This window comes from Equus caballus, chromosome 16 (genome assembly GCF_041296265.1).
Source record: "Equus caballus isolate H_3958 breed thoroughbred chromosome 16, TB-T2T, whole genome shotgun sequence".
NCBI classification, from domain to species: domain Eukaryota; kingdom Metazoa; phylum Chordata; class Mammalia; order Perissodactyla; family Equidae; genus Equus; species Equus caballus.
In genome coordinates this window covers 12,136,563-12,155,551 of record NC_091699.1, presented here as the reverse complement: position 1 = coordinate 12,155,551, position 18,989 = coordinate 12,136,563, and the positions used below count along the sequence as shown (strand labels likewise).

Here is an 18,989-nt window from a genome sequence, read left to right as displayed (position 1 = left end):
ATCAAGGCTTTCTGGAGAGACAGTACTTAGCCAGTCACAACAATTCAACTAACTACTGCCTGAAACGTCACGACGAATCATCAGTTTACTCCGATGACCTTATTTAGGCAGTGTAAATCCACACAGAAAAATACAAACGTTCCCTAAAACTACAGACTCTTAAAAAATTGGAAAGTTTTAGAGATTCCTAAACAAAGAGAAATATTTCCCAAAGAAGTTTCACCCAATCTGTAAGAATCCAGGTAAAGGTGCGTGTTCCCAGCACACGTCAGGCTGAAAAAAGCTGCTCCTTCCCCTCACGGCTGCTGGGTCCAGATAGCAAGGGCCTCCCTGACCCCATGCCCAGAGAACGTGCCAGAAGACGAGGCCTCAGGAATGAAGCAGGCACAGCGCTGCCCCACCACCCCACGCCAGTAGGCAGTGCAGGCCCTCAGGCTGAGTGGGCTGTGACCTGAGGCATCCCTGGGGGCCTGTTCTGCTGGCCACAGGGCACCCAGAGGAGGCCTGAGGTGGAGTCTATTCTGATGTCCCCCTCCTCATCCCTCCTTATTCTGCACCCAACAGGTACTGAGTCATCGCAACCCACCCACCCTGCCCCTGCCCTGCTTGCCACACACCGACTGCCCCAGCCTCGAGGCTTTCAGCCTCGCCGCCTCCAACCAGCTGCCAGGGAGAGCTTTCTGACTACGTCCCTCTATGCATACCCACTGCGGTTTCCACCATGGACTCGGAAGAGTGGTTCTCAACTGGGGGGAGCAATTTTGCCTTCCAGGGGACATTTGGAAACATCTAGGGAAGTTTTTGTTGTCACAATAGGAGAGGGGGCTGCTACTGGCACCCAGTAAGCAGAGGCCAGGGTGCCTCACCACAAGGAATGACCTAGCCCCAAACATCAGCAGTGCTGGAGGCTGAGGAAGCTTGACCTGACGAAGGCCAGATGCCAAGTACGGGGTTCAGGGCCTCAGGCCTGGAATAGAAGGTGAGCGCGGTTGGATCCGCAGGGCCTCAACTATGGTTGACTCCACGTAAGACTTCGGGAAAAAAAAATTCCATTGCTTTAAAATACAGTTTTAAAATCACCATTTTAAACACACCAAACTAAATAACTTAGTAACATACAAAAGTTTGAGAGAAATGCCCTACACGTTACGATAAGCAACGCATATGCCACACTCTTTCTAGGCTGTGTGCATTAGCATACTCTGCTCCCTACATCTTGAATGCCTTTCCTCCCTTTCTCTACCTGGGAAAACCCCCTCACGTTCAAGGCCAGATGAAGCTTCACTGTAGCTGTGAAACCTCCGTTCCACTCTGGAAGGGTGCAGTCACTGCACCTTCCCTGTCCCCACGGCCGAGGGTCCCTACTCCAGGGCTTGTTACTTTCTGTAGTCATCTCTGCCAGACTGGTGCCCCCCTCGGGAGGGGCAGGAATCTAGTTCTCGCTGTTCAGGTCTGATGCTAGTCACAGGAGAGGGCCACAGCTGGAGCAAATGGGAGAGACAGACATATGCATGTGGTTCAGCAGACAGACAAAGGGAGGGAGAGAGGACTCCACAGGCTTTGGAAGTAGCAGCTCCTCCATCCCCAGGCCCTGGCTTAGCTCCACGGTGCTGTGGGGAAGGGGCACGACAGCCCCAGATCAGGCCCCACTGCTGTCAGAGCAGGGCTTCATCCTTGACTTCCAAAGGGACCTCTCAGTGCCCCTCGTCCATTCAGGCCACAGAGGCATCTCGTGTCGGGCATGGGGGCTGAACTGTGGGGCCCTGCACCTGCTGCACACCAGTTATCTCTGGGCCACGGGCTGTCTTCATCTCCTCATTGAACCCCATACCAACCACCTTAACCAGTGATCAAACCTGCACCACCCACGATGATCAAACTGACGTGGAACGCGTCCTGATGTGGTGCACTAAGAAGGACGTGCGACCACTCCTGTGGGATTCCTTCCAAAGATGCACAGCCTGAACCTCGTCATGAAGAAACACCAGACAGATCCAAAGAGCACATCTGGGCAACAGCCGACCTAGACTCTTCAAAACTCAGTGTCTTGAAACTAGGAGTCATGACAACCAATGCAGGGTGCAATCCTTCACTGAATCCTCGGGAAAAAAGTTTAAAAGACATTATTGAAATAACTGGGGAACCCGAAAATGGACTGTATCTTAGATAATATCGTATGGATGTCAAAATTCTCAAGCGACAACCATATTGTAGTTACACAGAGGAACGCCCTTGTTCTCAAGGGGCATGCTGAGTGTGCAGCCTAACGGCAGCTTCACACTAGCACTCACCTGGTTCAGCACAGGCACAGAAAGAAAATGCAACAAAACATTAACAGTGGCTAAATGCAAGGGGACAGGAGTGGTTAGTAAACTATTGTTTCAACTTTTCTGTATGTTTGAAGTTATTCAAAAAGTTGGGTGGAGAAAACCTCAAAACAACCCATCTTACAGATGAGGAAACCGAGGCTCAGAAAAATTCTGGCCAGGATTCCAACTCAGGTCTGGCCGACTCCAAAGCTCTTGTTCCTTGAAGGTACCCTGCTTCCAGCTGCCCAGAGCAGGCAGAAGCCCCAGCCCTGCCAGAGCCTGTGAGCAAAAGCCCATCTGGTCCTGGCAGGTGCCACTCTCGAGGCAGCCAGCTAGAACTCGGATGAAGTCCCAAGGACAGGTTATTGAGGTTGCCCGAGAATCTGCTCCAAAGTCTACAGTTGCAACTGGGTAGCTGGGTGGGGAGAACACATTTTAACGGAAAAGAAAACCAGTTTCATTTGAAACCCCACAGGGAACACACAGCCTAACGGCCACTGTCCACAGGCCTACTGATGGAACCATGACAACACCCACAACCTCAGGACTCCTTGTGGCCCTTCCTTTGGCACCAAGACAAGCGTTCACTTTTTCTCTTTGCTAGGTTTCCATAAGCCTCTCAGCTGAACGGTGTCCACGAGAAATTCCCCCTTCCATCTAGGGGCTCCTGGGACTGCTGGGCCAGTCATCTGGCTCCTGAGAGCCTCAGTGTACCCTTCAGGGAAAGGGGGTGAGGGCTGCAGTGGGCGGAGGAGGAGGCACAGTAAGGACCCGGTACTAACCGAGGCCAGATGCAGTGGCCCAGATTTGAGAACTGGGAGATTTCATGTAAAAACCCAGATTCCTAGTCTTTCCTGAAAACCTGGAAGATCTGATCGCATCATGGTTGTGCTGCAGCCCAGTAACTCCCGTGTGGAGCTGACAGGTGGCTGCCCACTGGGATGTGGCAGCCTCAGCCCCAAAGCCCCCACCTGGAGAGGTCTGTGCTTTGAGGCCTGGGTGCCAGCACACAGCAGGCAACCCCGTGCATTTTCATACCCTGGCCTAATCCTCACGGCCCCTGGACACTGGACTGTTACCCCATTTCACCAGATGGAAACGGAGGCTCTGAGGCAGTGAGCTGCCCCAGATGCCCTCCAGAATGGATGTGGAACGGTGGGAGCGCTCTGGGAAGTGGCCCCGGCCTGCGGAGTCCTCAGCTGAGCTACTATCTCCAGGGTAACCATCCACCACATGGACCGTTGCTATTTCTTAAACTCTTCTTTCTTAAAAACAAAACACAGAAAACTGTATTGATTCTTGTTTATGTGGGCTGTACCTCCTGCATTATCCATCGTGACCTGCTGCAGTTGGAGAGGGGACCAGGGCCTAGGCTGGGGTGGCAGGGCCACATGCGAGCATTTTAAGTGGCATGAAACTTGCCCCATGGGAAGTCTGGAGGCCCAGCTCTCCCAGCTGGTGGTGGAAGGAGGAAGCATCAGGTACACAACTGCAGGCAGCTGGAGGCCCAGCCCTAACTCCCATCTGCTTCCCGGGCTCGCCAGAGCTGCCGGCCAGCTCCCATCAAGGCAGCCCCTAGAGGAGCAGCCGGTGCAGGGCTGCCATGCATTTCTGATAGGGTGAGGTGCCAGGACAAGGGGGTCTTCTTGCAACGCTGGCTTCGTCGGGTGCCTGATGTGGCCAGGCAGATGACAGGCATGGCTCCAGCTGTGGTGCTAAGCTTGTCTTTGGCCTCGTTTCCAAGGCTCAGTCTCCCTGCCTGTAACACGTGACAGGGACATAAGCAAGCACCTGGTCCTAAGTCCTGGATCCATGGCCTAGAATTGGTCCAGTGGGGCTGCAGTCTGTGGCACCTCTGAGCTAGGCCAGAGGAAACAGGACAGGCTCTATCCTGTGGGTGTAAGAATCCGCATTGGGGAGCTGGGTGCACACCTGTGCTGACACTCAGGGCCAGCAGGAATGCCCGAGCAGCACTGATTGAGAGCTCCCTTTCTGCTGTGTGCAGACCTGTGCACATCCTTAGGGACACAGTTAGAACAGAGCAGCGACACCCAACTTGGGGCACCGAGAGCTGGGGCTCCTGCCTGGGAAAGCTGAGCATGGGCTCACCTGGCAATCTTGCTCCCGGCCACCTCTGCCCTCACCCTCCTGCCCCAGGCTGCAGCCACACTTCTCACTGGACTCTGGCCTCCAGCTGTACCCCCTCCAAGCCATTCCCTCCCCCCCACAGCAAGGAACCTGGGGACCATGCTGGTTCTGAGTAAACGCTGCACCTGCAAGCTTGACTCCAGGAGCCAGGGCCGGCCCGCCAGGACCTCTGTGGCCCCTGCTTGTGGCCTTCCTGCTGCTCCTTGCTGCACTTCCCAAATGTGCCCGCACTCAGGCCTCTGAGCACAGCCTCCTCCCTTCCCTGTGCTTGGCCTGGGGAAGTCCACTGATGAGGTCAAGAATCTGTTCAAACGCAGCCTCTCCCGGGAAGCCTTCCTGGAATGCTCAAGCATGTTACAGACCTCACAGTCACTTGGGTACTGCAGCTGCCTTCTGCCTCCCTGCTTCTCCTCTGGCATTCCTCAAACCGTTCTCCTGGGTGTCACTAGAGGGATTATTTAAAAATGTAAATTGAGGGCCAGTCCTAGTAGCCCAACTGTTAAGTTTGGCATGCTCCACTTTGGTGGCCCAGTTTCAGTTCCTGGGCGTGTACCTACACCACTCGCCTGTCAGTGGTCATGCTGTGGCAGTGGCTCACATACAAAAAGAAGAAGATTGGCAGCTGATGTTGGCTCAGGGCAAACCTTCCTCAGCAAAAAAAAAAAAAGCAAATTGAATCAAGTCAGTCTTTTACTTAAGACCGGTCTCCTCCCACAGACCCAAACTCCTACCATGGCTCCTACCTGTGTCTCTGATGCCATCTCCCTCCACTCTCCTCAGCCTGCTCACACCCTTTGGGGGCAGTCCCTCACAGCCCCATGGCACTTTGCGAGCCCCTCTTGGAGGCACGTTGCAGCATCACCAGAGGATTACAGCTGGTTCACTGTCGACTATGCTAACGTATGTCTGTGAGCGCAGCCTGGGCCGTGGGAGGAGCAGGAGGGCGGGCTGGAAGCGGGGTGGTGTGGGGCACAGCTCTTTGAGCCTTGTCCATGAGGTGGGGGTTGGCGGGAGGATGACCATTTCATGCATAGCATCAGGTGAGCTTCTACAATGGAAACCTGACATTGCATCCAGCTACAGGCCCTCCAACAGCTCCTCTCTGCACCTAGGATAGAGGCGAACATCCTCCCATAGCTCACCAGACCCCATGTGGCAACCCCTGCCAGCCTGCCGCCATGGCCATCACCCGCTGGTTCCTTGGGTCCAGCAATCCCCGAAGATGCCAATCTTTCCTGCCTCTGAGCTCCACTCAGGCCCCTCCTCTGCCTGGGATACTCCCTCTACTCAGCCCAAAGGACTCCTCCTACTCCTCCAGGGCCTGGTGCAAGGCCACTGTCTCGCGAAGGCTTCCTGACGCCAGACGTGGTGAGGGTCCTGCCATACCCTCTCACGGCACCACTCGTCTTCCCTGCACAGTTTGATGCGGTTTGCCAAAGATAGACGCTTGGGAGATGGTCTGCACACCGTCTGTCTTCCCTCTGCTATGGGCGGCACTGTGTCCCAGCTCACATGTTGGAGCCCTAACCGCCAGTGGCCCTTGGCTGTGACTGGATTTGGAGATAGGGCCTTTAAAGAGGTGATCAAGGTGAAACGAGGTCATTAGGGTGGGCCCCAATCCGACTGGTGTCCTTATACAATAGGAGATTAGGAGACACACACAGAGGGAAGACCATGTGAGGACAGAGGGAGAAGATGGCGTCTACAAGCCAAGGAGAGAAGCCTCAAGAGAAACCAACCCCGCTGACACCTTGGTCTCCCCAGCCTCCAGAGCAGAGAAGACAATGTCGTTGTCTAGGCCGCCAGCCTGGCAGCACCAGCAGACATCACACCAACCGCACACAAACCCATGGGAGTGGGGGCCACACGGGCTTTTGCTCACTGTGGTCTCCCTAGAACCTAGCACAGGGATGACACATAAGAGGGACTCAAATGCTGCAGGCTTGACTCCATGAGCCAGGGCTGGCCCAAGGGGCCCTCTGCAGCCCCTGCTCATGGCCCTTCCCGCTGCTCCTTGCTGCAGAGATGAACTTACTGCTGAAGAGAGGAACGCTGGGCTGTGAACTCCGCAGCGGGGGCTGCATCTTCCACAATTCTGCACACCCAGAACCAGCACTGTGCAAGAAAGGCAGCCAGAGGAGGGCTGAGCGCGCATGCTGGGCGAGTGCACGACCTCCTGCCTGCCCCTGACCTTGGAAAACAGGGTAAGTGGTGGTCAAGCGCAGGCCCTGGCCATCGCATGGCTCAGCCAGTCCTCCTCCTCCTGCCGTGCGCTCTCAGGCAAGCTGCCTGGCACCAGGGCTGGTTTGGGTTCCTCCTCTGCAAAATGTGAGCACGCCAGGCCCAGCCTCCCTGGGCTGCTGGGTGGATCGAGTGGTCTGCCAACATGAGGGCATGCTGCCTGGCACATGGTGAAGCCTCCAGAAGAGCCGTTGTCTGTGCCACTGTCATTATCTCCACCTTGGGCCCTGTCTGCCACCTCCCAGGGTGGCTGCTGTCCCTGCTGCAGGGCCCCTAGGCTGACCCCACTCTCTCCGGTCACTGATCCATATGGCTTCAGACAACAACCCTGGCTGTCTCTTAGAATCCATGTGTCCAGCCCTGGAGTCACTTGCCTGTGGGGGCCTCAAGTGACCCAGGGGAAGCTGGTCCCCAAGAAACACTGCAGGAGTGTGTCCCCAACTCCGGCAGGCCCGGCCCACACAAAACAGCCTGTATTTCTAGCACCTAGAGCTGTAGGGACTTAGCCCTGAGAAATCTGCCACTTCATGAAACTGGGCAGGAAACCCCGTCCCAATCTGCCTGCTGGGGAAGCAGAGAGGTGCATTCCCTCCCTGGCTGCCCAGGAGAGCCACTCACTAATCACCTGCTCAGGCCAAGTGGGGCACCTGAGGGATAAGTTCACGGTTTGGCTCTGTTTTCAATCAGGTGGGAAATGAATAATCCTTGCTTTTGACCAAATGCAAAGTGCCTTCCAGGGTCAATAAATGGGAGGAATCCTGGTGGCAGAGACAATCTCTGCTTGCTTGTGGCTGGTTAACCTCCCTCAGAGCAGCCTGGCATGAACGAACTGGGGGCTTTGGCTGCCGTAACTTCCCACTGCTCTGCCATGGGGGTAGGGTCCTCATTGGACAAGTGCTACCCCAGGTAGGAAAACAACATACAGCCCCAGCCACCATTTACGGAGCCCTTATCACAGGTCAGGTACTGCGGGCAGGGATTATGTGATCTGATCTGCACTCCCTCCCTGGAAATCAGATTTATTCGTCCCTTGTTAGCACAAAGGGGCTGAAGCTCTGAGAGGGGAACAACCTGCCTGGGTCAGAAGGGGCTGCGGACAGAGTGAGGAGCATGGGCTGCCTCACTCTGGAGGCCTCGCCCTGTGCGGTGCCAGGCGACACTCCAAGGAACTGGGCTGGTGGCCCTGCAGTCCCGGTCTGGCCCACCCACCCTCCTAAACCAACACTAGGCACTGAAAGTGGGTGACGCAGCAGGGGTGGTGCTGTCCCACTGAATGCTTGGGCTAAGATGGGGTGCCCCAGGACTCTCATTCCACAAACAACCGGGAGGTTCGGGACCTCTCACCCCCAGCCCAGGCTCTGACACCACTCTAGGACCAGGACAGGGCGTGGCCCGAGGGGCCCAATACACAGCCGATGCACAATGAACAGAGGCACTGGGCCACCCTCGAAGTCCTGGGACACAAAGGTGATTCTGTGTGCCCACTGCTCAGCACATGGGCTCTGGGTGGGCTTCCTGAACCTGAGTCCTGGGAAAGAGGGCTGGAAGGGCTCTGAGAGAAGAGCCAGCTGGGAAGGCCTCTGTGCCCCTTGCTCCTGGTGGCCACTGCTGGTCTCCCTGAGGACTGGAGAGGAGAGTGAAGAGCTCTGGGCTCTTCCCAGTTGTGCAGCTGTGAGCCAGGGGCCTCAGTTTCCTCACTGGTGGAATAGGGCTGCATCGGATAAAATGAAGATGCCCCCTGCCTTCCCAGCCCTGCCTCCTCCTGCACAAGTGCTCTCAGCAGTGCCGCTGGGCCAGAGTAGAGTGCTGGGCGGTGGCCGGGGAGTCAGGCACACTTCTGCAGAAGAGGGGGTCTGGCTGGGGCTTGAAGAATGGAGGGGCAGCGAGAGGAACCAGACCCTGGGAGAAGGCAAGGTGAAAATTCCCAAATCCGTGTTACAGGTGCAGAGACTGGGGCTCCCAGCAGGCAGCCAGGGGCCTGCACCCCCATGCCAGTGCCTTTCCCACATCTCTTCCTTTCCCTGACCCTGGTTGGGCTGGACTGGCCACCGGGTTCTAGAGAACATCACACGTCTGATTCCAGCTCTCTCCACACACCTCCTTCTCCCCTTCCCTCCCAATCCCTGCCTGGACAGCAACTCTTCTGGGTAGTCTGCCCTGACTGCCTTAGGATGGCCACTCTCCCGACTCGTTCCTGGCCATGCGCCCCATGGAGACCTGCCATGCTGCCGTGAACTGCTTATCTGTGCCTTCATCTATCCCACAGGGCAGTGCCTTGGGGCAGGACTCTGTCGGAATGCTCTTGGCATTCCCATCCTTGAGCCTCCACTGGAGTTTGCAGAGCTGGACGGACGGGCGCCCTCTCCTTTAAAGTTCTCTTGAAAGAACTCGAGCCCTCAAAGCTACGTCAGCAGGAGGCGGCCATGCTGAGGGAGTCCTGTGATGCTGGGGCCGGCAGGCACTGGAGCAGACCAGGGAGGCTCAAAGCACACCAAGCACCAGGCACCTCGGCTCCCACAGGCCTGGCTTCACCATTTGTTCACCCCAGTCCAATCTGTTCCGCTCAACTCCTTCATTTATTCATTTGTGCAAGAAACATTTCCCACTCCATGGAAAGCCATCCCCTTTGGCTTGGCAAACTGTGACTGGGATGGTACGCCGAAGCGATGAACCACTCGGGGTAGGCTCAGGGGCATAAGCTGAAGCCAGGATGGCCTAGGGACTCTCCTCAGAACACCCTTGGGAGATGAGCAGGAGATAGGTCTCCTGACGTCCAGCCAGTCTCGCAGGGGCCACACGCCAGCCTTCCCATGCCACCTGCATGATCTCACAGGCCCTCTGCTCAAGGGCCCGCCAAGGAGAATGACCACAACAGTTCCCTTCTCCCACACAGCCTGAGAGACAGAGCTGTGCTTTCGAACCTCACTACCCGCCCTGCACGTGAGGAACCAGGGCTCAGGGAGTCTCGGGCAGGGTGGTCTGGAGTGAGGTACTCTGGTTCAAATCTCAGCTCTGATTCTTACTCCTGTGTAACACTGGGCAGGCTGCACGCGCATCCTCCAGGCCTTGGTCTCCTCATCTGTGAAACGGGGAGACTGAGTGCCTGGGTACACATAATAGTCAACCTTTCTGGGGGCTTCCTAGGGCTTCCTCCAAGTGCTGTCAGGCTCCCGAGTGCTGGCTCCTCCTGAGGAGCAGTAAACAGAAGTTCCTTCTGGATTCTCACTGGAAGTACAATTGTACAGATTTTTTTTTCTTTTCTCATCTTCCTAGAGTCCATTAAGTTGTGATTAGTAATAATTAAACACTTATTAAAGATCACCAAAATTTGATGATCCTAAATGAAAATTAGCAGCACCTGAGAAGGAGAGTCTCAGGGTTTGATGCAGAATCTGGCTGTCCCACAAGAAGATCAAGTTTCTGGCAAATAAGTGGAGTGCTGGACTCTCGGCAAGCGGGGCAGGGCCCACGGATATGCCAAGGCCCTCCCTGTGGCCACCAGTGGCTGCGGCTCTCAGTCACTGCTGCTCTGGCTTGTCCAAGGCGAGTGTCTGCTCGAGGCTCTGGGACGTGGTCAGTTTTATTTGCTGCGAGCTGTGTGGTCACCTGATGAGGGCCAGTGATGCAAATCACAGCAGCGGTACTTGGGGCCTAGAGTTTTCCAGTGACAAGACTATAAGCTTCATGTGCGCTGGGGGCCATCCCCACCCACACTGCTAAAGCAGACGACAGAAAGTCCTACCCAAATTGGCAGGTCCAGAAACACCTTGTTGGGGATGGGCCACCTACCACTACCACCTACCATCTACCACTCAAAAAGCTTGCCATGTCCTATCAAGGTGCACATAACAACCTACCGGGTAATTTTAGGGTTATGAAGATTGTTTCAGAAGATAAAAATCGCGTGCAGACATTTGCTTTCTCTCCTAGAGTCAATAAGAAGTGACTTGTAGCTGTCGTGAGAGACAAGTCCATTCATCCTCTCATTTGACTCTCCTCTGGTTGGAAGTCATCGAGGAACTGGCTTGCCCTGCAAAGTGGGATGTGTGGGGCTGGTGGGAGCCATTGTCCCAGTCTGTCACCTAGGCTGCCTCTCAGAGTGGGAGCCAATGCCTGGGACACTGATACGGATGGAGGGTAGGAGCAGCAGGGCAGTGCTCGCCAGGGTGAGCAGTGGGAGCCAACTGGCTTCACAAGCCTGCCAGCAAGGGAGCAGCTCCAACCACATGCAGGCCCCACGGTGCCGAGCTCTCTGAAGCCCTGACTGCTCTCCAGGAGCCAACAGGGGCAGGCAGGGGCTGCACACCCAGACCGACCAAGGGTGAGGTGCTCAGCCCCTCTGCTCTGGAGGCCTTGAGATGGAGATGAGGAGACCCAGCTGCGTGACAAAGCCCCGGGCACCGAGGCAGCCCTCGGCAAGCACAGTGGCGCTCTGACGCGGGCAGCAGGGAGGTCTGTCTGCTGCAGGAACCTCAGCGCTGCTGGCAAAGTCCTCCAGCTGTTCTCTCTGCCAGTAGTGCCACCCCATGGGTTCTTAACCCATCTCACAATGGCTTCCCAGCCTCCCAGGCCTTCAGACAGAGATGACCTTTCTGAAGGGAGCGGTTTTGTAAATGGGGGCTTTTCAACCCTGAGGCGTTCCCAAGACTTTCTGGGAAGGCAACTTGGGTGTCAGGATAGGGCCATCCCTCCAGCCCCTCTGACGGCCAAGAGTAACTCCTGCGGAAGCAATGAGCCTAGTGTCAGGACCCTTGTCTCAGAGGCCAGCATCTATGGCTCTAGGAAACACTGCTTCCATATCACGGTTCAGCTTCAACCTGTGAATCTGGGAAGCAAGTGTCCTTCCTGAAATTCAAGTAGGAGTTTTAATCACTATGGGCAAAACCCAGCCCACAGGCACGTTTTGTTTAGTTCAGACAGTTTTAGTTTTCAATCAGGAAATTTTACATAAAAATTAAATCAGATGAAATTCAATTCCTGAGCCTAGCTTCCCATAGAGCAAAAGTCAGCTTGACTCGAGTAGCAGTTCTCGGGGTCACCACAGTCCCCACCACTCCCTATCACCTGCCACCTGACCTCTTCAACACCTGCTTGTGCTGTCGGCACCTGGCCTTGCCACCCGAGGTGAAAGGCCCAAGAGAGCACCTGGGCCTGGGGGCAGGGGCAGGCAGGAAGACACCCAAAGGACTCTTCAGTCTGTCTTTCCGCCAGGTCATCCTGCAGAGTTGGCAGTGAGGACCATAAGTGACACTTGAACCCAGCCCTGTCCATGATGCGGGGCCTGGGCAGGCCCCCCCGAGCTGCTCCTGCTCCAGCAGCCTTAAGTTGTGCAGCTCCAAAACCCTGGGCTTCTTCACCCAGGCAGCTCCAACTTGCAGCCAGCAGCGCGCTCTCCTCCTCCGCCTGGCACTGGATGTCTCGGGTTTACCGAACATTCTCTCACAATTAAGGCACTTCAAAAAGGTTAAAAGTAATTCTTTACGGGAGGAATCGGCAGGAAAAGACAAGCAGGAGATGGGGGTGGGGAGTGGGGGTGGGTGAGATGAAGGAATCTGACCAGTTATATTTAATAAAAAGCTTAAAAGCCACAAACAGGAAGCAGACCTATTAAAAAGGCAGCTCTGACCTAACAAAGGAATGTGAACTCACTGACTGAAGCAGCATCCCCACGTCTTCCCTCCCTGCACTCCCACCCCAGCACCCAGAGCCCCCACACAAGCCTCCTCTTGGCGCGGGCCTGTTCTGGGAACACCCAGCTCTGAGTCTGCCCTGGGCCAGGGGAGGGGAGCTGAGGGAAAAGCGAGCAGGATCCCAGCACCCCACCAGAAGGAGCCTGAGGGTACCCTCCTGGCCTCCGGCTGGACCGGGGGGCCACAACAGCCCGGGGAAGGCAGGAGGGCTCTCGGTGCGGCGCCTCCCTCCAGGCAGCTCCACTCACCCTCCCAGTGCCCTCCGCCCCTCCTTCCCAGAGAGCTCCCACGGATGCAGGCCCAGGGCCCTGAGGACCGAGGTCTGGACACTGGCCGGCCCAGCCCATGCCCTGCATGTGCTCCCTGGAGCCCAGAGCAGGGTACTGTGGGCCCAGTTTGGCTGAGGTGATGACCAGGAACAGCTGAGGAGCAGCGGAGGACAGCACAGGAGCTTGAAGCCCAGCATCATGGCTGGGGTGGTTGGGTCACTTTGCCTGCCCCAGGGAGTCTCTCCCTCTGTGACGGGTTCAGCCCCACCCTGACGGAGGCCTCAGGGCAGAGTCAAACAGAATGGAGCCAGCGCCTCTGGGAAGCAGGCTGTTGGCGACCACTGCCCTCACTCACGAGAGGCCAAAGGCCACATGGCCCTCTAGGCTTTAGGAAGGATCAAGAGGCCAGGCCCTTGGATAGGCTCTCAGGAGAGTGGAGGGTGCTGACTTCCCCTGGTGAGTTGCCAGGGAGCTGGGGTTCCCGCTCCCTAGCTGGGGCCGGGGCGCAACCCTACCTGGAGATTTTATTCAAGAAGCTACAGACCAAGATCACGTTGCTGACCTGATCCAAGCCTCCCCAAGGCGTTGTAGCCTCACAGCATAGAGCTCAGAGCCCGGCTGCGTGCAGAGCATAGCCACACGCTGATGAGGTCAGGGCTGGGCAACAGGAGCTCACCCAAAACCTTCAACTCTGCAGCAGGTTTGAAAACCGTCATCACACACTGCGGGTGATCAAGGATAGCAGCTCATGGTGCGTTACAGAAACTGGCTAACAGGAAACACCCCTCAGGCCTACCCTGCCACCAGGTGCTACAGCACAGTCCCGCTGGAGCGCAACACCCCACCCCGCTTGCACCACTCCTCAAATGCACACCAAGCTCGTCCTCACCTCAAGGCCTCTGCTCTGGGTGCTTCTCGCCACAGAACGCCCTTCCCCGGGGATCTGTGCGCTCACTCCTTCCCTCCAGCCAGGCCTTGCCCCAACTGCCGCCTCCTCAGAGAGGTCTTGCCCGACTGCCCTGTCAGCTCAGGAAGTCTTGGCCCTCTCCCTGCTTTATTCTTCTGTACAGCACACTGTCTATACTTACTGAGCGTGTTCACGTCTGTCCCCTCCCACGACCACGGCATCGTGCCTGATGCACAGGAGGACCTTAGGGAAACGGGCGTGACAAAGGGCAGGCAGAACTAGAGAAATCCAAGGGCTCTCTTTCCCGCAGCAAACGCGGGCCCTTGACTCTGCCATGGACAAGTCCCAACTCAGACCGAGTAGAGGCTCGGAGCCTGCTGGTCTCAGAAGGAGGTGGCAGCTCACATTCTGGGTAACCCTACTGGCTACCGGGGCAGTGTGCCAGCCCTTGGCCATCTCTCTAACCAATGCCCTTCCTTCAAACCACTGTCAGATCAGCACTGGTATCCCCACTTCACGGACAAGCCACGTGATGTATCCAGGTCACCCTCAGGTGGGAACAGTGGTACCAGAACTCAGACTCAGACCTTGACCCTGGCTTAGACCAGACGTTGACCCCAGGCCCCACACTGGCTTTCCAGCCATAAGCCAGTGGGACCAGAGAGCACGAGGCCATGTGGGTTGAGCCCTGCCCACTAGTACAAGGAAGCCTAGAGAGCTGAGCAAACCGGCAGTGTCTGGGCACTGTCTCCATCATCTCTCCAGGGCATGCACAGTGCCCATGAGCAGAAGGAAATAACCTGACTCACCAGGGATGTGTATCTTGAACTTGCCGCTCTGGCCGAAGGCGCTGTCAATGACCCCTAGCTCCCCAGTGGACAGGTGCACCTTGAACCCCACGAAGAGCTGGATGTTGGTCTCCTTTTTGAACAGGGAGCGGCCGATCACACTGTAGTCGTCCATCACCTGTTCCCACCGCCCAGCCCCAGAGAGAGAAAGCATCAGTGCGTGCTGGAAGAGGCCATGGCCCATTGCACCCCCCCAGATCTGCCCACCTTACTGATAATGGGATGTACCGGAGCCACTGTGATGACCGGCTCCTCGTTACCACCACCTCCCACCACCACCACCACCTACTGAGCCCGCGCTGTGTGCCAGGCTGCTGCGAGTGCTTTAAGTGGATCAACACGCTTAGCGCCACAGCAGCAACGCAAGACAGACTCTTTCTCCACTTGACAGATGTGGAAATGGACATACAGCAGAAATGGGCTGTCCGTCCAAGGTCACAGAACTCACAGGGCAGAGGGAGCTGAGAATCTGCAACCACCCTGCCTGCAACTGCCTCCCTGTGGCCACCATGCTCTGCCTGTCCCCAAGCACTTGTCTAATGATGGCCAGCGGCACTCTCCTCATGAAAGCTTTCACAGACACCTCAGGCCGAGAAGATGACATCCACTCTTGAGCCTGCATCGAGGCTTTCTAGAACCTACATCTCTCTCCAGTCTCCCCTCCCGGAGGAGTCTCTGAGAACCTGGGCTCTGCCGCCCCACCCCTCTGCACATACATATTCCACTTGGCCCAAGGCCTTTCTCACTCTGCCTAGAGCCCCGTTTCTGGCCTGGCCCGCGTCTACTCCACAGCCCCAGTGCCCCCTCCTCCATGATGCTCTCTGGTTTCTATCCCAACAGAAGTCCCCATTTTCCTCTGGCTCCCTGCTGCCTGTGGCCAGGCCCTCTGCTGCAGAGCTCTAGGCCCCTGGCCTCTCTGTGGAGGCCCAGGCTGAGAGGAAGGAACATGCGCTTGAAACAGCCGGTACAGCACTCACGTCACCACGTGAGCTTCCTCTCCAAGGAACTGAGCATGGGAAAGACTGAAGGGTTACTCCCCCACCCCTGAGGCCTCCTGCACTCAGGTACTCCCTTCAGGCCAGGAGCCCCTTGGCCTCCCCTCCGCTGCTCGGCAACTCTCCAGGGCCTGTGCAAGGAAGGTGCTGGGCCTCTGTGTAAAAGCGAGAGAAAGAGGGGTGTGCGTGCATGCATGTTAAAGACCAGACTCTCCGAGATGACCTCAGAAGGGCTGACAGTTTCTTCCTGAGATATGCTGCCATGCTTCACCCAGCCTCCAGCACGCTGGGTCACCACGGGTGCCACAGGAGAAACTGGGGAGGCTTCCTCCTGCTCTCCAGGCCCCGTGCACCTGCCTGGGTGCTTTCTGGGGCTGAAGCCAAGTGCGAGCAGGAGCCAGCACGGGCAGGAGTCCGGAGGCTAGAAGTGTTGCCAGCGGTGGGACCTTCTTGGGGCTGAGACTCCTGAGAGACCCCTGTGATCTGGGCTGTCCTCAGCCTTAGAAACATTTCACCTATGCCCAAGATGCCAAGATTTGGCCAAGGGCCCCAGATGGATTGTTTTGAAAAGCAGAAACTGTCCCATTTACCCTAAAAACCTTTTGGAAAAACATATCCTATTCTATTTGATTCATAGCACCAGATAAAAGGTACTCGCATTCCTTCTCTCCCGGGTGACGGATGAATCGGATACAAATAATGATAAGAATAATCATTTCCACTTGCAGAGCCCTTTATAATTCACAAATCTTGTTCCCACACATGAACTCCTCCTCTTCCTTCAGGAGGAGCTTCCCTTGTATGCTGTGGGCTCTGCCCTCCCTCCCCAGCTCTGCCCTGTCTGTGGGTGCCACTGCTCCCACCACAGGGGGCCCAGCGAGGCTGCTGGGTGAGCTGAATGGAGACAGCTCCTCTGACCTGCAAGACATGGAGAGTCAGGGCAAGTGGATGGCACCAGCTCCAAATGCTCTCCCAGGCTTCACGGCTCCCAGGACCCCATCCCTAAACCCACTAGAATGGCCTGCGTGTGGAGCTCCATTCCCATCCTAGTCAGAAGCCTCGGAGGGCAGGGCCCACCTATGCACATCTGGCAGCCCAGCCTGGTACAGCAGGTGACGAGGACGTTTAGCTGAACTGAACCAATGGCTCTAGACTAGCCTATCCATGTTCCCCATGACTGAAGGTGCTCAGTGCCCCTCTCCTGTCCCGAGCTCAGGTTTTGTTGCTGAGAGGCCACCTGTTGTCGGGAGAAAGAGAGTGCCTCAAAGCAGCTCAGCCTACGCTGATCCAGGCATTGGCGGGGTCTGCCTCAGCCCTCAAGTGCCTTGTTTTCATTCCTACCTCAGAGAGGTCAGAGCTGAGTTCAGAGATGAGACCTGAGAGGGTGCAGTCCCCAGACTCAGGGGCAGAGGAAATTCAAACCCAAGTCGGCCGGGCCCTAGCAAAGCCCATGCTGAACTGTTAAAGATGAGCAAGACTGGGACTGACTCACCCCAAGTTGGAGAAGCAGGCAGGCCTGGGGCTGCCTGGACACGCTGGGCCCTTTGGGGCAGGACTGGGTCCCAGGCCATTGCTAGCTTGAGACAGAGCCAGGTGAGACACAAGACTTGCCCCCAGCATCACAGCTGGCCAATCAATGAAAAAGGCCCAGTCCTTGCACCAGAAGCTTACAACCTTCTTGGAGAACCACCCTGTAAAAGGCACCACTGGACCAAGTGGCCTCATACAGACAGGTGTTCTCTCAGACAGAAAGTGCTCAGCAAACGCACAGTAATGTTACTGTCTTTCTACAAATGCTCTCTGAGAGCCTGCCATGTGCCAGGCGGGTGGCTCTGAAGAGATCAAAGCTCTTGCCTCAAGGGGCTCATGCACATCCAGGGGCACGTAATGTTTACATTCTCCCTCCACCCTACTGCCTGTGGACTGCGTCCTGGCAGAGACGGGGACGTCCCCAGTCAAGGCCTGCGGGCCTGTAGCGTCCCCCAGCCGCCATAGCTCCCTCCACCCTGCACCCCGGCCCTGCTCTTCTGTAAGCCCTTGTCCTACCTGTCTTCACAGCACAGATGGCTCATTGACGGTATGTCACAGCTTCATCTGTTACTCGTTTATTGCTCCTACCAGGACACAAGGCTCACGAAGGCAGAAGTGTGTCCTTCCCCTCTATGCTGCGCTCCCTGCACACAGACAGGCACTTCCTCTGTGCTCCTCAGATCCTGAGTAATCGCGGAGCAATGCCCAACTGTGGCTGCTGGCTCGTCTGCAGTGCTCACTCGTGCCTCTGGGCTTTTGTTTCCTAACAGCTTCACTGAGGCATGACTGATACACAGTAGCATGCACGTGTTTAAGGTACATCATTTGGTAAGTTTAGATATCTGTTATACCCAGGAAACCATCACCACAATCCAGCTAACGAATATATCCATCACCCCCCAATTTTCCTCAAGCCCCTTTGTCATGCCTCCCCCTCTCCAACCCTCCCACGCCCTTCCCAACTCTGCCCCCCACAGGACCCCACTCACTCCTCCCCGGCTCTGCTTGGTCACGCCCTCCTTCCGGCAGCCTCCCCACACTGCAGACCCCTCCTGTCCCAAGAGCCTGGCTGCTCTGTCTCATCACTGACAGTTGGCCTGTCTATCTCTCCCACCAGACAGACTGGGAGTTCTGTCTGCGTGGCCCGTGGCAGGTCCCAGTAAAAACACACATGACGTGGAGCAGGAGGGAGAGACGGGTGAGAGAAGATGGCTCTCGGCTCCTTGTGAGTAGAAGTCAACCACTCCAGTGGATGCGTGTTTGAGGGTACATTTCATTAAAGGGGAGCCAACAAGCCCACCCCAGGCCGAGTTCTCTCTCTCTCTCATACTCCAATGCTGGTTGTCTCTCACGCTGCAACACAGCTGGCCCTTGCTGGGCCTTCCAATGGGCCTGATGGCCGGGCTTCACAGTGATCAGAGCCCCGGGGTGGCAGGCGTGCTACCTATTAGCAAAAAGGCCTTTTGCAAGACTTTTCACTGCCTCTTCTCTTCTGCCTTCTGCTTTCTTTTGGTTATAAAATATTAGCTTAAAAAGCTAAATGCCACAGAGACAGCAGAGGATCCATCTTCCCCCAAACCAGGGTCTTGCTACGAGGGCAGACTAATTCTATTAACTTCAGGGGAACTTCAAAAAGCTTCAGGGCTTTCATGGCCGACAGCGACGACCCCAAAGTTGGTTTAAATGCTACATAAACAAAGGCCTGGGGTTGAGGAAGCTGAGGGCTCCAGCACTCCTTGTTTATGTTCTCCTCTGAGCGAGCGGGACAGCGCAGGCTGGCGGGGTCCTGTAATCCTGCTGGTGTGTGGTGCCGTTCAGTTCACTGACCTACATTACCACAATATTTTTTTAAACATCCGGGGTAAGGTGAGGAGTGAATGGGCTTTTTTTGACCCTCTGAGGAGGGGCCCGCAGGCTCTCTCTTGCTTACTGGCCTTGGGATCTCACTGGGGCTGGAGCTGCATTTTAGAAAAGATTTCAAGTTCAAAGGGAGCATCTCTGTCGCTCTTGTTCACTTGTTTTATAGCTTGACCAGAAGGCAGAACAGCACTG

The 18,989-nt window shown here is 56.2% G+C and overlaps 1 protein-coding gene across 2 annotated transcripts in view; it reads right to left on the bottom strand.

Moving 5' to 3' along the window:
• EEFSEC (eukaryotic elongation factor, selenocysteine-tRNA specific) overlaps positions 1-18,989 on the bottom strand; it is a 260,481-nt gene that overhangs the window by 37,584 nt on the left and 203,908 nt on the right. Inside the window, exon 6 of one of the 2 annotated variants that reach the window (XM_023619866.2) lies at positions 14,374-14,530. The exons of the other annotated variant lie outside the window; for it this stretch is intronic. Within the exon in view, the coding sequence (XP_023475634.1) occupies positions 14,374-14,530 (157 nt within the window). The remainder of the gene's footprint in view (positions 1-14,373; positions 14,531-18,989) is intronic. 2 annotated transcript variants of the gene reach the window in all.